This window comes from Cupressus sempervirens, chromosome 1 (genome assembly GCF_028749045.1).
Source record: "Cupressus sempervirens isolate cs-2001-9-10 chromosome 1, ASM2874904v1, whole genome shotgun sequence".
Taxonomy (NCBI): domain Eukaryota; kingdom Viridiplantae; phylum Streptophyta; class Pinopsida; order Cupressales; family Cupressaceae; genus Cupressus; species Cupressus sempervirens.
Genome location: NC_143118.1, coordinates 615012623 through 615030084, shown reverse-complemented (window position 1 = coordinate 615030084; position 17462 = coordinate 615012623). Strand labels below are relative to the sequence as shown.

Here is a 17462-nt window from a genome sequence, read left to right as displayed (position 1 = left end):
TTCCTTGGTAGTTTCTTTTGGTACAGAGGAGTTGGACAGTAGTGCTACAGCATTTGATACTCCATATGTTGATATGAGCTTTGGAGTTGATTCGCAGGATATGGATGGTAATACTCTAGAGACCATTAATTTTGAGGATACTCCTTTAGACAGTGCGTCAGAGGAGGTTTGTAGGAGACAGTCTAGCCAGGGCTATCATGTGTCTAGTCAGTTGAGAGTTAGTGAACGAGACATTGCTATTGCTTGCCAGCATTTTGATGCTGCTCGTCAGTTGTTAGCAGTGTATGGATGGGGTTCTCCTACTAGTGATGAGCAGGGAGGCAGTTGTCTTTCCTTGACAGAGATCCACTCTTTATGGGAAGCTATCCGGATTTTGAGACAAAATTATATGCAGTTGGTAGCCGACAGAGATTATCTTATGGAGTGGGGGAGTACAGCATACGATGCATTATTGGCTAAGGAAGATGAGGTGAGTGAGCTTACTCAGCAGCTTGAGGTGACTTCTGAGATTCTTGAGAGTACACAGTTGGCTTTCGAGGAGTCACAGTTTCATTTGGCTAAAGTGACCATGGAGTTAGAGCGACTACAGTCTTTACCAGATTCTATACAGTCACAAGCTGTGGTGTCTGGTGATCCGAGGATGTCCATGGTCGAGATTGTCAAAGACAGTGGAGATGGGGATGCATCCATCCTTGATACTAACATTGGCATATCGGGTTTGTTCCCACTAGAGACAGGTTCAGTTGAGTTGGGTGCTGCAGCAGATTGTTTGTGATATGCCTGACATGGTGGTGGCCTCTAGTACTGATGGCACGGAGACTAGAGATGTTGTATCAAAGATCATGTGTGATGTTGGTGAGCCGGCAGTTGGCATGGTTCCTGCTAGTGATACTACTCCCTTGGCGATGTCTTCAGAGGTAGTAGTGAATTCCAGCTTGGTTAGTGATCGATTGCAGTTAGTTTCATCTGGATTGCAGTCTGAGCCACTGACTAAGATTAGCGCATTCTATCGGCATTACACTGTGAGGTATGCTCATCAATTTACCTTTGATGACCATGTTGATGAGATGATGATACAGAGATGTACTTTGGTTCCTAGTGCTTGTCATCAGTTATGGGATGGTTTGACGCCACAGGATGAGAGTTGTGATGGGCATGACATGGCGATAGGTTCTTCGGTAGATAGCTTGATAATACATGACTTAGAGCAAGAGTTTGGGAGTGATGTTTCAGCGGCTGTTGTTATTGATTCTACTCCTTTGGCTATGACATCTCCTGACTTAGCTGGTGATCAGCCAAAGTGGGTTGTATCACTTGTTCATGGTGAGCTGTTAACTGGGGTTGGTTCTTTTTATCAGCATTATACTGCAAGGTATGTACATCAGTTAGCATTTGATCCTTGTGTTAAGGAGTTGATGGCAGCCAAATTTCGTTTGGGTTCCATTTCATGCTGTTTATCTTGTGATGTCTTTTCACCATCAGTGGTGCATGGGAGTTATGGTTATGAGACAGTGGTCAGTGATCTGCAGAGTTGTGTTGACTGCAGGAGTTGTACAGTGTGTGGATTCTCCATACTTGGTACAGTTTCATTCGGGAGAGTTCACCATTGTTGCAGAGTTGGATTATACATTCCGTATAGGCCAGTGGGATGCGTTGATGGTATTTACTGTGTTGGCAGCTTGATTTGTTCACTGTACTTGGGTTCTGATGTTCTAAGAGTTTGTGTCTCGTGGGTTTCTGACTGTGGCAGTTGTGATTTTGGAGTTTGGTTGAGTTGTAATTGTCAGTTTGATTATGGATTCCTCTTGGTTATATTGCAAAGGATATTACAGGAGCCTGTGCTAATTGACAATAGTATAGTTCATGACGACATTTGGGATCCAGGCGGATTGATTGGTTTATTGTTCAACCATTGCTTGGGGACAAGCAATTTCAGGAAGGGCGGACTGTCATGTCCCCATTTTGGAAGCAATTTGATTTAATTAATTTAATTAATTAGGTTGTCCAAAATAATGAATATTTTATGAGGATGACTAATTAATTATTTTAATTAAATAAATAAGTGGTATTAAGTTAATTATTTATAAAGTTATCAAATAAATAGATATTAAAAAGGTAACCTTATATTTAATTAATTTAATAAAGTGACTTGAATTATAAAATATTTTATAAAGTCACTTAATAGATAAAATAAAATAATGTTCTAGAAGCTTCTGGAGAAAGTGGAGAAAAAAGAATAAATAGGCACCCCGGGCTTCATTCTAATCATCCAGTTGTTTATTTCTCTCTTGACATCAAATTGTGATTCAGTCACATAGTCTATTGTGGAGCCAAGCGGTTTCAGATAGTCAATTGATCTTTGGGAACGAAAACTCCCTTGGATTAGCATAACTAAGGAAGTGAAATATCTTCTGAAGGGTTGCACATTTGGAGGTGATACTTCAGTCACTTCAGCTAGGGCATCATTGGGCCTAAGGCCATTTTCAGCATTTCAGCATTTCAGGAGGCAATTTTAGCAGGGCTGAAATTATTGGAGGTCATTTCTAGCAGGTCAGAAATTATATGAAGCCATTTTAAAGCAGGCCGAAAAAAAAAGCAGTCTGAAAAAAAAAGCAGGCCGAAAAAGCAGGCGGAAAAAGCAATCCGAAAAAACAGCTCCGGAAAAAGCAGTCCGAAAAAGTAGTTCGAAAAAGAAAAACGAAAAAAGCAAATTCGGAAAAAAAAGCAAGTAACAGGGGCAGCAGCTAGAGAGGCACGACTTGGGCACTTGAGGAGGTTATTTTCTGTTCAGTGGTATTGCAATTCATCTATTTTCTAAGGCAACTTCATATACCAGGTGTGATGTGTATTTTTCATAGTTGCCTTTCACTATAGGGTGTTGTTGTAATTGTCATTTTATATCAGACCTATCATTCATTAATAGATACATCATTCTTTATTGCATTTCTCACAATGGTATCAGCAATCCATGGCTTTAGTTATATTTAATCATGCATGTGATTAGCGTACTGTTGTAGGGGAGTATTTAAGTTAGATATTTAGTTTTGCATTAGTTTTCATTGGCAGTTGTAGGTGCATATTACTTACCAGCAATCAACATATTTTGATATCTTTGTAAATGCCAAAAGTCTTGGCTAACTTAGTATGAATATTATATTGGATACTCATTCTCAATCAAGGAGATACAATTGTTGGTCATTAATAGTTGTCTTTGAGCGTTAATATATTATTTCTTATCAGCCAATTAGTTGCATACCAACTATTTGTTAAAATACTAGTTGGCTGTAGGTGATCATTTTCATGATTAGAACTCATATATGCATTCACTATTGCTAAAATTAGTTGCATATTTATGTTAGGTCATTTATTAGACAATTTGGAGTCTTTTGTAAGCATTCTCTTTGAGGCAAATCCAAACAAGAATCACTGCAGCAATCTGAAAAGTTATATCAGTCAAATGACCCTTGCTTGCAAAGTGTTTGATGAAATGTCAAACAACTGAAGTATAAAAAATTTTTTGTGATTGAAGAAGTTATAACCTATTGGGGTTATTACAGCTGGGTTGAGTAATACTCAGATTGTTTTCACCTTTGATAATGCTCTAATAGCAGCAATAATTGCCCAAAAATAAATTATTGTAGCTGATTACTGCCCAAACAAGGTGGTTGCTACCCGTCTAGGAAGATTTGACACAACAAATTCGGTTTTCCTCCAAAACCCACAAGAAAGGGCTCTAAAGTCTAATCTATGGCAGATTGATTCTCTCATTTGATGTCATTCTATGTTCCAATTCTTAAACGATGATTCAATTTGATGCTATGTTCTATGCTGATTTGATGAATGAAATTGATAATTTTAAACTATGTTGCTATGATGAATGTGACAATGTTATGTAATTCTGAAATTCATGAATATATATATATATATAGCCATCCCCTGCCATCCCCTATTTCAGCGAAAAAAAAAAACTCTCTCAAAAACTCGCTTCCTCGTCCCCCCCCCCCCCCCCTCCCAGAAACTCGGGGTAACATGAGAAAACTTTCTCCAGCATAAGACTGCCAGATTGTCCGAACAATCCAGCCAAAGTCTTTGCCGGAGAAGAAGCCTATCGACTCAAAAAGTTATGCTACTTCTATAATTATGTTTTCAAATTTGTGTCATTGTAGAAAAAACTTTAGGAAATTAATTTTCTTGCCATTTAAGTACTTTACTGTACAAGAAAACTCAACACCCTATACTAGTTATGCTGAAGAATTCCTAACAATCTAATATATTAAGCATGCTCCTTTAAAATTTTGGCTGGTAAAAGAAGTTAGGTTAGATCGTAAATTTGAAGATCTCCCTTTCAAGTCAACCTAAACTTTGGGGAATGTTTTACTCACTACATTGCCAATTTATTTCAATTTAAAGAAGTGAAGACCATGAGAAAGGTTATAGCTATTGTCAATCTATACTTAAATTTAGATGCAAAAATGTGTATATAGTTCATTTAAATTTGCTCAAACAAAATTAACATTTGATTTGTTTTAAACAAATATCTATGAAACTATAAAAATATAGAGAAGATAAGTGGGACGGAAGAGCAGTACATGGTAGAGCTGGTAATAGCAGAGCAGCAAGTGATTTCAGCAGGGCAGCGAGCAAGAACTACTATTGGGTGCATGGGAGCAATGGGAACTCGAACAAAGGGGATGGGAAGGACGGTGGTATTGACAGTTTTAATCCAAACAAGGTGATCCTCTCACTGATGATGAGGATATTAGGCTCCTCTACTTGTGGTGGGACGCTTGCAGAAGCATGGATTCTACTACCTCCTCCACATTACCCATAACTATTTGCCAACGGGAGTGTGCAAGGGCTCTAAAGGGTGTTTCTCTTGTTGCCTCTGTCTCCTTTGGCAAGGATCCTAAGAGAGGTTTTCTCTTCCCAAAATATCCTCAAATTGGTAGTGTACTAGGTGAGGAGGTTTCGGGTTCTACCAAAATTTTAGTGCCTCTTTCTGCTGCTGTTGAGGCTCCTACAGTGGTTGCTTCTAATGAGCGGGTTTCAATTGCCTCTGAGGTGTCTAAGGTCGGGCGTCCCTATGTACCCCTTCTTGCTTCTGCTTTGGTTGATACTTTGTCTCCCTTTCCTCCAAGGACTAGGTTTCGTCCCATTACTGTTCCTCCTTTTGTCATTGTACGCAAAGGACGTCTTAAAATTTCAAATGGGATTATTGATGGTTCAGCCTCCAAATGGAAGAATGTTGTTGTGAACACTTTTTGGGTGCTAGGTTTAAAGTGGCGAATCTCAGATCTTGGGCTAGAAGGAAATGGATAACTAAAGGTGCTCTTGAGATTATTGTTTGTCCCATGGCTTCTTCATCATCCGTTTCTCTCTTCTAGTTGACCACCTTCAAAACTTGAATGTTCACCCTTGGTTTCTTGGCAAATCGAGCCTCTTATGAATTGGGAACCTCAATGGGATCTCGGCAAAGTTGGCATTGAAAAAGTCTCGGTGTGGGTCAAACTTCCAGGTCTACCATTGGAGTATTCGGACAAATGCATATACGTAGCCATGGTTTTCTCTTTGGATGATCTCATAACAATAAATGAAATGAGCAAATCTAGAAAGCATTTTTTGTATGATACATTTTGTGTCCATATTGTGGTTGACAAGCAACTCCCTTCCTTGATCGATCTTACCTCAAAGTTTAGTCAGGGGTCCATTGTTATGTGTCCCAATTCTCACATGGCATGACATGCTACTACTGTGTGTAGTTTGCTCGTTCCTTTCACCCCTAGTTTTGATAAGAGTAATAGAGATTGTCCTACTTGGACAAAAAAGACCTATCCTTGGAAGTGAAATGTGATGGCTCTATTTAGGCTATGCTTCGTGTTCCTCCTTTTGGCTCCTTCCTCCTACTAAGAAGATCCTTCTTGTGTTCAGATGACCTTTCTGAAAATCATTGTAAAGAAAAATCAAAAGAAATCTCTTTGAAGTTTTTTTATTTTGAACTACCTTAGGTGACATTTTTGTTCTTTGCTAGCTTTTGGCCTACTACTGTACCAGTCATGTCCTGCTGATTCTACTTTGTTGATTGCTCTGTCTCACTCCTTGTGGGACTTGTTTTTTGCCTCTTTGGATATTTTTCTGTAATGTCCCCATCTTTTTAGCCTCTTACTGGAGTTCTTAGCCTTTACATTCTCCAAAGGCTAAGTGGAGAAGTATTGAGAAATTGATTAAATTAATTTTTAATAAAGTCATTAAATAAATTACAGTTAAAAGGTGACTTTATATTTAATTAAGAGTGACTAAAGTTAAATAAATTAATTAAAAGAATCTTCTAGAAGGAGGAAATAAATATTATTTTATTTCTTCTAGAAAGAGGTCCATCTATTGGAGGAAAAGAATAAATAGGGAGGGCAGCCTCATTGTTGATCATGAATGTGTTTCGATTTACTCTACCCGATAACTTGTGGAGCCAAGGGTTTCAGCATTTGCTAGATTGATCGTTAGGAACGAACACTCCCATTGATTTGCATAACTGAGGTGGTGAAATATCTTTCTAAGAGTTGCAACTGTTGGAGAAGACAAATCAGTCTTTTCATTGTGCCAAATTTGTGGCCTAGGGTCAAATTTGTGGAGCAAGATTGAAGGAATAAGTTGGATATTGCTACAGTAACTTGCTACAGTGTCGCTACTATAGTAATCCTGCTACAATGTCATCACTATAGTGATTTGCTACAGTGTCGCTGCTGCTATAAGAACTCGTTATAGTAAAATTCAGATTTTCTTGAGCAGTTTCTAGGTTCCTATCCATTTCATTTTGTATTGCATGGAGGCTAGATTTGAATATCTTAGGGCATGTGTAAGAATTTAGAAATCATTTGTAATTTGATTTATATCATAGTTTTATTTACATCAGAATTTGTTGCCCTAATGTCTTATTGATATAGATGCATATTTTCTCATTTATAGTCAATGCTCTATGTTTCAAAAAAATACAAAAACATTTGCATCTTCATTGTTCGACATTCTGGAGTTCTTTGCGAGCATATTTTTTTAAGTTTGGCATTTGGAAAGAAATCAGAATTTAGATCTGCAATATATCCCTTGTGTGCAAAGTGTTTGACGAAATTCTCAAGTTAAAAGTCAGAAAAATTAAAATCAGAATTGCAAGGGATATTACATTGGTATTAGAGCTTTCTTGCAAAGTGTATGACAAATTGTCAAACGACTGAATTATTAATGAATTTAGTATTTGTTGAAGTTATAACCAATTGGGGCTTATTACATTGGTATCAGAGCTAAATCCTGCCATCTTGAGGGTTTAGCAATCACAAGCAACCGCCTAGGGTTGTCTCTCATAGATTTTGCACTCACAAGTGAGCTTCGTTTGACAGGGAACAAGAATTTGATAGGCAGCCAAATACCATGGGTGACAAGCAAGAGGGTAGCCCACCAAGAGACAATAGGAATGATGATCAGGAAACAAGGGAATTTTTCAGAGCAATGGTTACAGGACAGGAGCGGATGGCTCAGGCTTTGCAGGCACTCACCACCATGGTTGAGCTCATGAACCCACAGAATAGACAACATCAGGAGCAAGGGGATAATAGGAGTGTAGTGGGGTAGCCTAGAGCTCATAGGATGCACTCCAAGACAGCAAACAGACCTACTCATCCTACCTTCATAAGAGATAAGCCTGAGATAGCACCTACAGAAGAAGCAGGAGAGGAGACATTCGCAGATATCCTCATGGTTGTGAATGACGAATGGTATTTATTAGCTCCACAGGTGTGAAGGAGGATGACATTTGAGTTGGTTTGCTAACCTGAGGAGACAGCATTATAGGACAACGAGACAAGATAAGAGACCTCGTGGCAAGGATAATGAATTAAAGCGTGCTATAGGGAAGCTTTCCTTGACTACATTTGATGGTAGTAGCAAAATGACAGCACAAGCTTGGATTTACAAGCTTGATACCTTGTTAGCACTAAGACCTATGACACAAGTGGAGGCAATAAAATATGCCATGCTACATTTAGAGGGAGCTACACATGATTAATGGTACCATGGGATGGTAAACCTTCAACATAACCAAGTGACTTCATATCAGGACTTCGTGGATAGGTTGGTAGAGAGGTTTGATAAGAAGGATCCAGAAGTCTGCTTCAAGGAGTTGGCACAGTTGAGACAGATTGGCGGATTAGAGTATTTCATTAGTGACTTTCAAAGGCTATCCATTATGGTGCCACATATCTCAGATAGGAGATTCGTTGTTTTGTTCACTAAGGGATTATCCAAACCACTGAAGGGTTGGGTAAAAGCCTTTGATCCATTCAATTTGCAAGAAGCGATTAAAAAGGCTAGAAGTATGGAACAAGCAGCCCAGGTAAATAAATCTCCGTCAAAGGGTGCATCATCTAACAAAGACAACAAACCATTCTTCAAGAATCCTGAGAGGAATGAAACAAAGGCTGAAAATAAAGATAAATCATTTGCTCCTTTGGATAGAGAGACAGTGAATGATTTAAGGGGAAAAAAACTTTGCTTTTTTGCGAAGGACCCTATGACATGAACCATGACTGTCCTTTGAGGCCCAAGGGGAAAGCAAACAAAGTTATATGGGCTTAGTATGAGGATTTTGATTCTGAAAATTCAGACCAACAATCTGAAAATGAGGAATCAATTGAAGAAAAAGAAGGCACAAATGATGAAAAATTAAACAATGTGGCTACAGGTGATGAGAAGACTCAAGGTAGACTTAAGAAGGCATGTCTCACTAGTGTACAACAAAAGGGATCATTCAGGATGAGAGGGGTATTGGTTGGTTAGCGAGTTATCACTTTGCTTGATATAGGTGCTACTCACAATTTTATTGATTCCAGGTTGATTGAGAGGCGTGGGATACAGACAAAGCAATTTGAGAGTCTAAGAGTGAGGGTAGCTAATGGCTACATTCTCAAATGTGACAGGAAGATTACAAGTCTGCCCCTAAAGATCAACAACTTTGATTTCAAAGCAGATTTTTATGTTGTTAACATGGGTGATACAAATTTAGTTCTTGACATGACTTGGCTACATGATATTGAAGAGTTCACTCTCAATTTGAGAGATACGGAGATGAAGTTTCAGTCAGAAGGGAAGACTCATATAATTAAGGCTATTCGTGACAGTGGGTTTAGGATGATGTCTTGCAGACGCATGGAGAGCTTGTTGAGACATGACCAGGCTAAGTGAGCAACCAATTTCACTTTAATGCCATCATAGGGGCAGCAAAAATCCGAACATCACCCAGACATACAGGAACTAAGAATCAAACACTACAAGGTTTTCAGTGACATACCACCAAGTAGACCTCCAGATAGAGGTATTGAGCATATGATTGAGTTAGAGGAGGGTGCTAAACCCATCATGATCACACCCTACAGACATCCAAAGAGATTGAAGGAAGAGATTGAGAAAACTATCAAGGAACTACTTGCTATGGGGCACATTAGACCAAGCAAGTTGCCTTTCGCTTCTAAAGTGGTTTTGGTGAAGAAGAAGGATGTGCGTAGATTACAAGGTCCTGAACAACAAGACTATCAAAAACAAGTACCCCATCCCACAGATTGATGAGTTATTAGATGAGCTACATGGAGCATGTTTTTTCTCCAAAATTGATTTGAGATCAAGCTACCATCAGATCCAAGTCAGAGAGCAAGATATAGGAGGAAGACGGCATTCAGGTGTCATTGTGGCCATTTTGAGTTTGTTATGTCATTTGGGCTAACTAATGCTCCAGCTACTTTTTAGTCCACAATGAACAGGGTCTTTCAACCTCAATTGAGGAAATTTGTGTTAGTCTTCTTTGATGACATCCTAGTGTATAGTAGGACATGGGATGAGCATGTGCGGCACTTAGACAATGTGCTCAGCATTTTGAGCAGGGAGTCCTTGTATGCAAAGGAGTCCAAATGTGATTTGGGATTATCACAGTTATTATATTTGGGTCTCATTATCAGTACTCGGGGAGTACACATGGATCCTAAAAAGATTTGTGCTATTATTGATTGGCCTACTCCAATGAACCTGACATAGTTGAGAGGATTTTTGGGGTTGTGTGGGTTTTACAGGAGGTTTGTTAGTGGATATTCCAGGCATGCAACACCCTTGACAGACTTGATGAGAAAGGAGAATTTCTTATGGACTCTTGAGGCACAAGAGTGTTTTTGATAAATTCAAGGAGTTGATGACTTTTTGTCCAGTGCTAGCATTACCAAATTTTAGCAAACATTTTGAGTTGCATTGTGATGCATCTGGCGAAGGTGTTGGAGTGGTGCTTATGCAGGACAAGCACTTGATTGCTTATGAGAGTAGAAAGCTCAGGGGGTCTAAGAGGAGCTTCAACATTTATGATAAAGAAATGTTGGCCATAATGCATGCTTTGACCAAATTCAGACAGTATTTAGTGAGTAGCAAATTCACCATAAAAACCGACCACAATACCCTGAAATATTTCCAAGGGTAGCGAGATCTTAATGATAGGTAGCAGAAATGGGTAAGTAAATTACAGGCATATGACTTTGATATTACCAACTTCAAGGGGACAAAGAATGTAGTAGCAGATACCTTGTCCCGAAGACCCCACTTGAGCTTGATGACAGATATTAGAGGATTTGAGACATTTGATCCTTGCAGTGTATGCAAAGGATACATGGGCATTGGGATTCATAGATGGATCGATCCAGAATAGTGATTTTACCCTTGTGAATGGCTCATCATTTACAAAGGGCACATTTATTTGGTGCCAGGGTCAAAGGTGAGGAGGATGGTGTTGAGAATTTATCATGACTCACCTATGGCAAGACATCCAAGTTTTTACAAAACCTACAGGCAAATTCGTAAGCATTTTTTTCTTGGAAAGGACTCAAAGCTGAGGTGTTGCAGTATGTTAGAGAGTGTCCTACTTGCCAGCAGAATAAACAAGAGCACTCTTACCTAGCCGGCTTACTTCAACCACTTCCAACTCGTGATAGGAAGTGGGAGTGTTTGTCCATGGACTTCATTACAGGACTACCGAGAGCCCAAGGCAAAGATTATATATATGTTGTTGTTCATCGGCTTACAAAGTTTGCCCACTTCAACTTGATCGTTGCTACATACACTGCTACGCAAGTGGCAGATTTATTCTTCAGAGAGGTATGCAGGTTGCATGGCTTACCTTAGAGCATCGCCAGTGACAAGGACAACAGGTTTATGAGTCACTTCTGGCAAGAGTTGTTCATATTGTGCGGGACAGAGCTCACTCTGAGTACTAGCTACCACCCCCTGACAGATGGTCAAACAAAGATAGTGAACAAATGGGTGGAGGGATACCTCAGGAATTATATATTAGGGCAGCATAAGGCAGGGTTAAGTGGATATATCTATGTGAGTATCATTATTATTCCACTTATCACATGTCTATCCAAATGTCACCATTCATGGAATTATATGGATATGAGGCACCCAGCTTCGTGGATTTGTTGCTATCAGATAGTAGAATGCCCAATGTTGGAGACTTATTACAGGAGAGCAAAGACATTGTAAAGGCTCTTAAGGAGAATATCACTAAGGCATGGAATCAGCAAAAGCAGTATGCTAATCAAAAGAGGACTAAGCGGACTTTTGAGGTAGGTGATATGTTATATCTGATGTTGCAACCTTGCCACCAATCCACTCTCAAAAAGAGTGTTGTTGAGAAACTTAAGTCACGTTATTATGGGCCCTTTAGGGTGATCAAGAAAGTTGGAGAGGTGGCTTACGAGTTGGATTTGTCGGCAGAGAGCAAAGTCCATAATGTTTTTCATGTGTCACATCTCAAAAAAGCGTTAAGACACTAGATTGTTCCTTCTACAATGTTGCCACCCTTGGACGATGAGGGGAAATTGGTTTTAGTACCAAAGGGCTATCATTGAGTTCAGGGAGAGGAATTTGAGGAGACGTAATATTAGGGAACACTTGGTGAAGTGGAAGGACCTGCCAATAGAGTATGCCACTTGGGAGAGTGAAGAAATTTTGCAGCATCCAAAGTTGAGATTTCCTGGGGACAAGCAATTTCAAAGGGGGCGGATTGTAATGTCCCCATCTTTTTAGCCTCTTAGTGGAGTTCTTAGCCTTCTCCAAAGGCTAAGTGGAGGAGTAAGGAGAAAGTAATTAAATTAATTTTTTTTAAATCATTAAATAAATTACAATAAAAAGGTAACTTTATATTTAATTAAGAGTGACTAAAGTTAAATAAATTAATTAAAAGAATCTTTGAAAAGGAGGTCCATCTATTGGAGGAAAAGAATAAATAGGGAGGGCGGCTCATTGTTGATCATCGAATGTGTTGTCATTTACTCTACCTGATAACTTGTGGAGCCAAGGGTTTCTACAGTTGCTACATTGATTGTTGGGAATGAACACTCCCATTGATTTGCATAACTGAGGTGGTGAAATATCTTCCGAAGTGTTGCAGCTGTTGGAGAAGACAAATCAGTCTTTTCATTGTGCCAAATTTGTGGCCTAGGGTCAGATATGTGGAGTAAGATTGAAGGAATAAGTCAGATATTGCTACAGTAACGCCGCCACAGTATCGTTGCTATAGTAACGCTGCTATAGTGTCGTCGCTACAATGATCTGCTACAATAATTTGCTAAAGTGTTGCCACTGCTACAAGAACTTGTTGCAGTAAAATTCAGATTTTCTTGAGCAGTTTTTAAGTTCCTATCCATTTCATTTTGTATTGCATGGAGGATAGATTTGAATATCTCAAGGCGTGTGTAAGAATTTAAAAATCATTTGTTACCTGATTTATATCATAGTTTTACATCAGAATTTGTTGCCCTAATGTTTTATTGGTATAGATGCATATTTTCTCATTTATAGTCAATGCTCTATGTTTCAAAAAAAACCAAAAACATTTGCATGTTCATTGTTAGATATTTTGGAGTTCTTTGCAAGTATATTTATTAAAGTTTAGCATTTAGAAAGAAATCAGAATTTAGATCTGCAATATATCCCTTGTGTGCAAAGTGTTTGACGAAATTCTCAGGTTAGAAATCAGAATTGCAAGGGATATTACTTTAGTATCAAAGCTTGCTTGCAAAGTGCTTGACGAATTGTCAAACGACTGAATTATTAAAGAATATGGTATTTGTTGAAGTTATAACCGGTTGGGGGTTATTACTTTTTGTGGTTCCTTCATTGTTAATTTCAATTTTTTCAGTGGTCTGGGCTCTTTCAAAATCTCTGTTTACCTTAATCAAAATATTTGATGTGTTTTACCTGGTCAAAGTTCACCATTATCTAGAGTTTCAGATGTAAAGGAATGGTGAAATGCATTATTTTCTTTATAAATTCTAATTACCATGCAGAAAAGTATTAATCTTTATGTTTCAAGCTATCCATTACTCAAATGAAATTTTTTAACACATAACAGAATAGTTTGGAGACTTTGTTTAGACAAAAATCAGAAAGAAATTGGAATTCAAATTGTAACTCATTTTATGCTAAAAGCCAGAAAACAACAACTTCCATGAGAAAACAGCTACTCCTATGATTCCATGTTGTCTATCTGAATCTTTCTATCATTCAACCACCAGGCATTAACATCACATAGGCACTTATATGGTTTTAAGTACAGAAATACTCAATTATTATCATTATCCATCTACAATAACAATAATACAAATCAAGTAGCTACAATTGTAACGGGAGACCAGACAGAACTGTAGATGGTAGTAGGTAGACACACAATTATCAACAAAACGCCTATTAACGAAAAGGGTTAAAATCCAGATTTTAAAATTTAATTTTGATGAAATCACTAACTTGAGGTATTACTGCAGGACATTCTGTACATGACTCTCTTCAAACAAGTCTCATTGCCTTTGGTTCTACAATCTCCTTTGGACATGCTCAACAAGAGTTAAATATTTAGTATAGACAAACTGTTAACAAGGCAAAATTGCATATATGACTACCAATCATATAAACAAAGATATTAGATTGATGCACGTCTGTGACTTTGGCATGACAGATTTCCCATATACCTAGCTCAACCTTGTTTTCACAAACCTCTCTTGTAAGTTGTAAGCGATAGGTCACAGAAAAGAATTACTTGTGTAACTAACTATTTACAAAGGTAATCCCAGAAAATGGTAACTTGGAGACGAGATAGGGAAAACCCAACAAATGTTGCACACTCCACAAGGGAAAAGCACCATTCCTCATGGTCAGGGCAATCCTTTGGATTCAGATGGTAAATGACCAATATAACAGAAAATAATTCTCAACATTAGCTTTCATTTTCTATACGTTTCCCGTGGAAATGAGAATTTTGCAGCAACTAGCAGCCTCTCCCTACCCTTGGACCCACCACTTATGCAGTTGGATATCAATGCTATGAATTGCAGCCCCTAAGGAAGAAGAATAGCAAGACTAGCGTTCCTAAAGCTTACTAGCTGAAGAATAAAGATGTTTTACATAGATTCCTAGAGTCAACCATGAACCTATAAAGACAAGTTAAAGATCAAACAAACATTTTTTTATTATCAAGATGAGAAAGATTATTATTACCTCATGTCCAAGGGGCAATTATGGGATGCTAACAGGGTACTGACAATTCTCATTATTCTAATAAGGTTTCTTATACCTCTAAAAGGACATATGACAGGTGTTATTGGATGAATAATCAACAATGGGAACTGTAGGTCAGTGGTAGAGCACTCTAATATGATGTTAAGTATGGCCCGAGGTAATATCCTAACAAGCTGCTCTTAGGAAAAGTATTAAAGTTTTAAAGGAATTATCACAAGCTGAATCAAATGCAGATTATATGGAAATTTGAACCTTGTGCAATTATTATTGATTTTCCCTTTAATCGTATGGAGCTTGCTTACATTAGACTACTAGAGAAATCACCATCTAGTTCTGATCACTGAAGTTGGAGTACAAAAACATATCAGACTACTGTACTCATAAAACCATGAACTGTTGAGCTTCAAGAGTCGCCTGTAGGTACCAGGCAGCTACATGTTCATCCATCTATGCAGGCTGTGCTTTCTTAGTTAATTCTGCAATTACAATATCAGAGGATGGTATATGGTTCAGGCCAGATGAATGTTGTGTATTTGCAAATCACTCTCAAACCCTTCTCTGCTTCAGAATAGCTATATTTCATGACTTGCTGCTAGAGTTGTCGACTTGCTGTGTTGACAAAAATCACCAAAACAGCTGGTGCTACAGGGATTTCATCCCATATCAGTTGCACAAATTGCAGAGAGAAAAGATAATAAAAAATATCATAAACTCGGCATACTCACTTTTTTCCATTTAATTATTTTTAAGCTATCTTATTCTCAAGAAAGCTGAGATCCTCCTCATAAGGCCATGATTAGGCATTTGCCAACTCGCATTCCCCGATATGAATACTTCTCCTAGAAGTAAAAACGTGGATAACTCAAAATGGCCCATAATGAACTAAACCAATAATTAGATTAATTTAAATCAAACTTTCCCTTTTTGGCCTTTTATATAATCATTCCCAAATCCCCTTTATTTAATGCTCTAATCTATGGAGAAAAATTAGAAGAATAGTCTAGCATTATAATCCATTTATTTACTGGCGTGCTATGCAAAAGGGGACATTACAGTTCAGGACCTAAATGTCCCTACAAACAAACGTAGCTCGAAAAGGGAGTAATTGAAGAAGAAGAAAACACCATAGGAATCCTGATCGAACCAGAAGTTCAATGGAAACATAGCTAACATTATCATAAGAGGCACTACGCTGAATCCTTTGCAGGCCAATCTCAACTAACCATTTTAAGATATATACAATTAGAATAAGGTACATGCCCATGATTAAGCTACCCTTAGAGATACTCTCTAATAACCCTTATAAAGAAAGCACGCTAAGGCCGGTCAAATTAGAGAGTAAGTTAACCCGTGTATAACAGAAAGCAACAATAAACCCGCTTTAAAATCATTCAAGATTTGCCTAAGAAAAAAGAAGATTGTAATTACCTTCTAGAATCTGGGAGGCCATTACCAGGACCATAGCCATTGTATTTATGGGTACGAATGGCCTCAACAAGAGCATCTTCAACCGCTTTGGCTGTTCTATAGCATTCAAACTGAGAAGGATCATCATGCCCAAGAGGAATAATGCTCTTTCCTTGAGGATTCAACTGCGACGTCAACTGAATCAGCACTTCACTAATTCCGCCCATGTCCTTCCCCATTACTTCCGAGCTCGGTCCGAAATTCCACAGGCATTGCTCCATATCACCCCCCTGAACAAAATATATAAATGTTTGAGATACAAATCAAATTCAAATTTAATTCCCAGTTGCAATGCAGCATAACACTATGTATGCCCATTCAATTCAAATATTGCACCAAAAAAAGAAAAAATTACGTTTGCTCCTTCTTTGTCGTTGGAAACTGAGTTTTCGCCATCGTTCAGAGCCGCCATCGAGATGTTTTCTTGGGTCTCTTTAGTCACGAGAAAGTGAGAAAAGAGCTCAGAAAAATTTCTGGTCGCTTATAGGTATTCTATTTTTTTTTAATGGAAGTTTTTTTAAGCTATTAATGTTGCTTGTCATTCATGCATTACCTTGTCAGTTTGCGCGCATGTGGGAAGAATAGATCTCGAAAAATTATAGATGAACTCATAAAGGACAGAAAAATTCTGACCCAACTCAGAACTTACATCATTACCTATGTCATTCAGTCGGTGACATCCTATTTGTCCGTTGCCAATCTAAAAATAAATATATATTACTTTAAATGTGTGTTTATTATGCTGAGAGGCGTTCTATACAATGGCAGCACGGGAATATGTCAAGATTCTTTGTCAATAAAAAAAAAATGAAAGCTTTTACAAATTAATTTAATTTAAAATAATTTAATAAATGCATTTTTAATTATGTTACTGACAGCAAGAGTAAGCAGTGACAATAACTGCCGTCGAGGTGGGCTATGCGGGTGGCGTTTCATACATTTAAATTTGTTTTTGTGTTTTGAAGTATTAGCCATGCAAATATGTCATTTCAAACGTTTCCTTTTCGTTCTTTCAAGATGATCGAATTAAAGAATTCGAATATAACTCATGTAACTGCAAGAAGCCGTAAGGACAATTCTATTTCCTTATATATTATATCCATCTCTCTTCTATTCTGCAAAAGTCTCTTACCTTGCTCATTTACAGTGTGTGAGGAGATCCGAAGGAGGCATTTAAGCCAGGATAAAGTAATTATCAACTGTACAAGCCGTGAGTCAAGTAAAGTTGTGATTTAAATTTCTTCAACCATATTTCATTCGTAAATATTGGTCTTTCTTTCTATGGCATATTCATATATGTTTGAATCGATATGTGTTTCAAGTTGTTGCCGATTCTTGCAATATATCCATATATGTTTGAATCGATATGTGTTTCAAGTTGTTGCTGATTCTTGCAATATATC

At 38.0% G+C, this 17462-nt stretch overlaps 1 protein-coding gene across 2 annotated transcripts in view; it reads right to left on the bottom strand.

The window, feature by feature from the left end:
* LOC149579412 (tyrosine aminotransferase-like) overlaps window positions 1–16720 on the bottom strand; it is a 99632-nt gene extending 82912 nt beyond the window's left edge. The window contains exons 1-2 of one of the 2 annotated variants that reach the window (XM_089832571.1): window positions 16415–16720; window positions 16021–16289 (exon numbers count right to left, since the gene is read on the bottom strand). In XM_089832571.1, coding sequence (XP_089688697.1) covers window positions 16021–16289; window positions 16415–16471 — 326 coding nt within the window. In that variant the 5' untranslated portion in view covers window positions 16472–16720. The remainder of the gene's footprint in view (window positions 1–16020; window positions 16290–16414) is intronic. The other variant, XM_089832575.1, reaches the window with a different exon arrangement.
* Window positions 16721–17462: the final 742 nt, after the last annotated feature.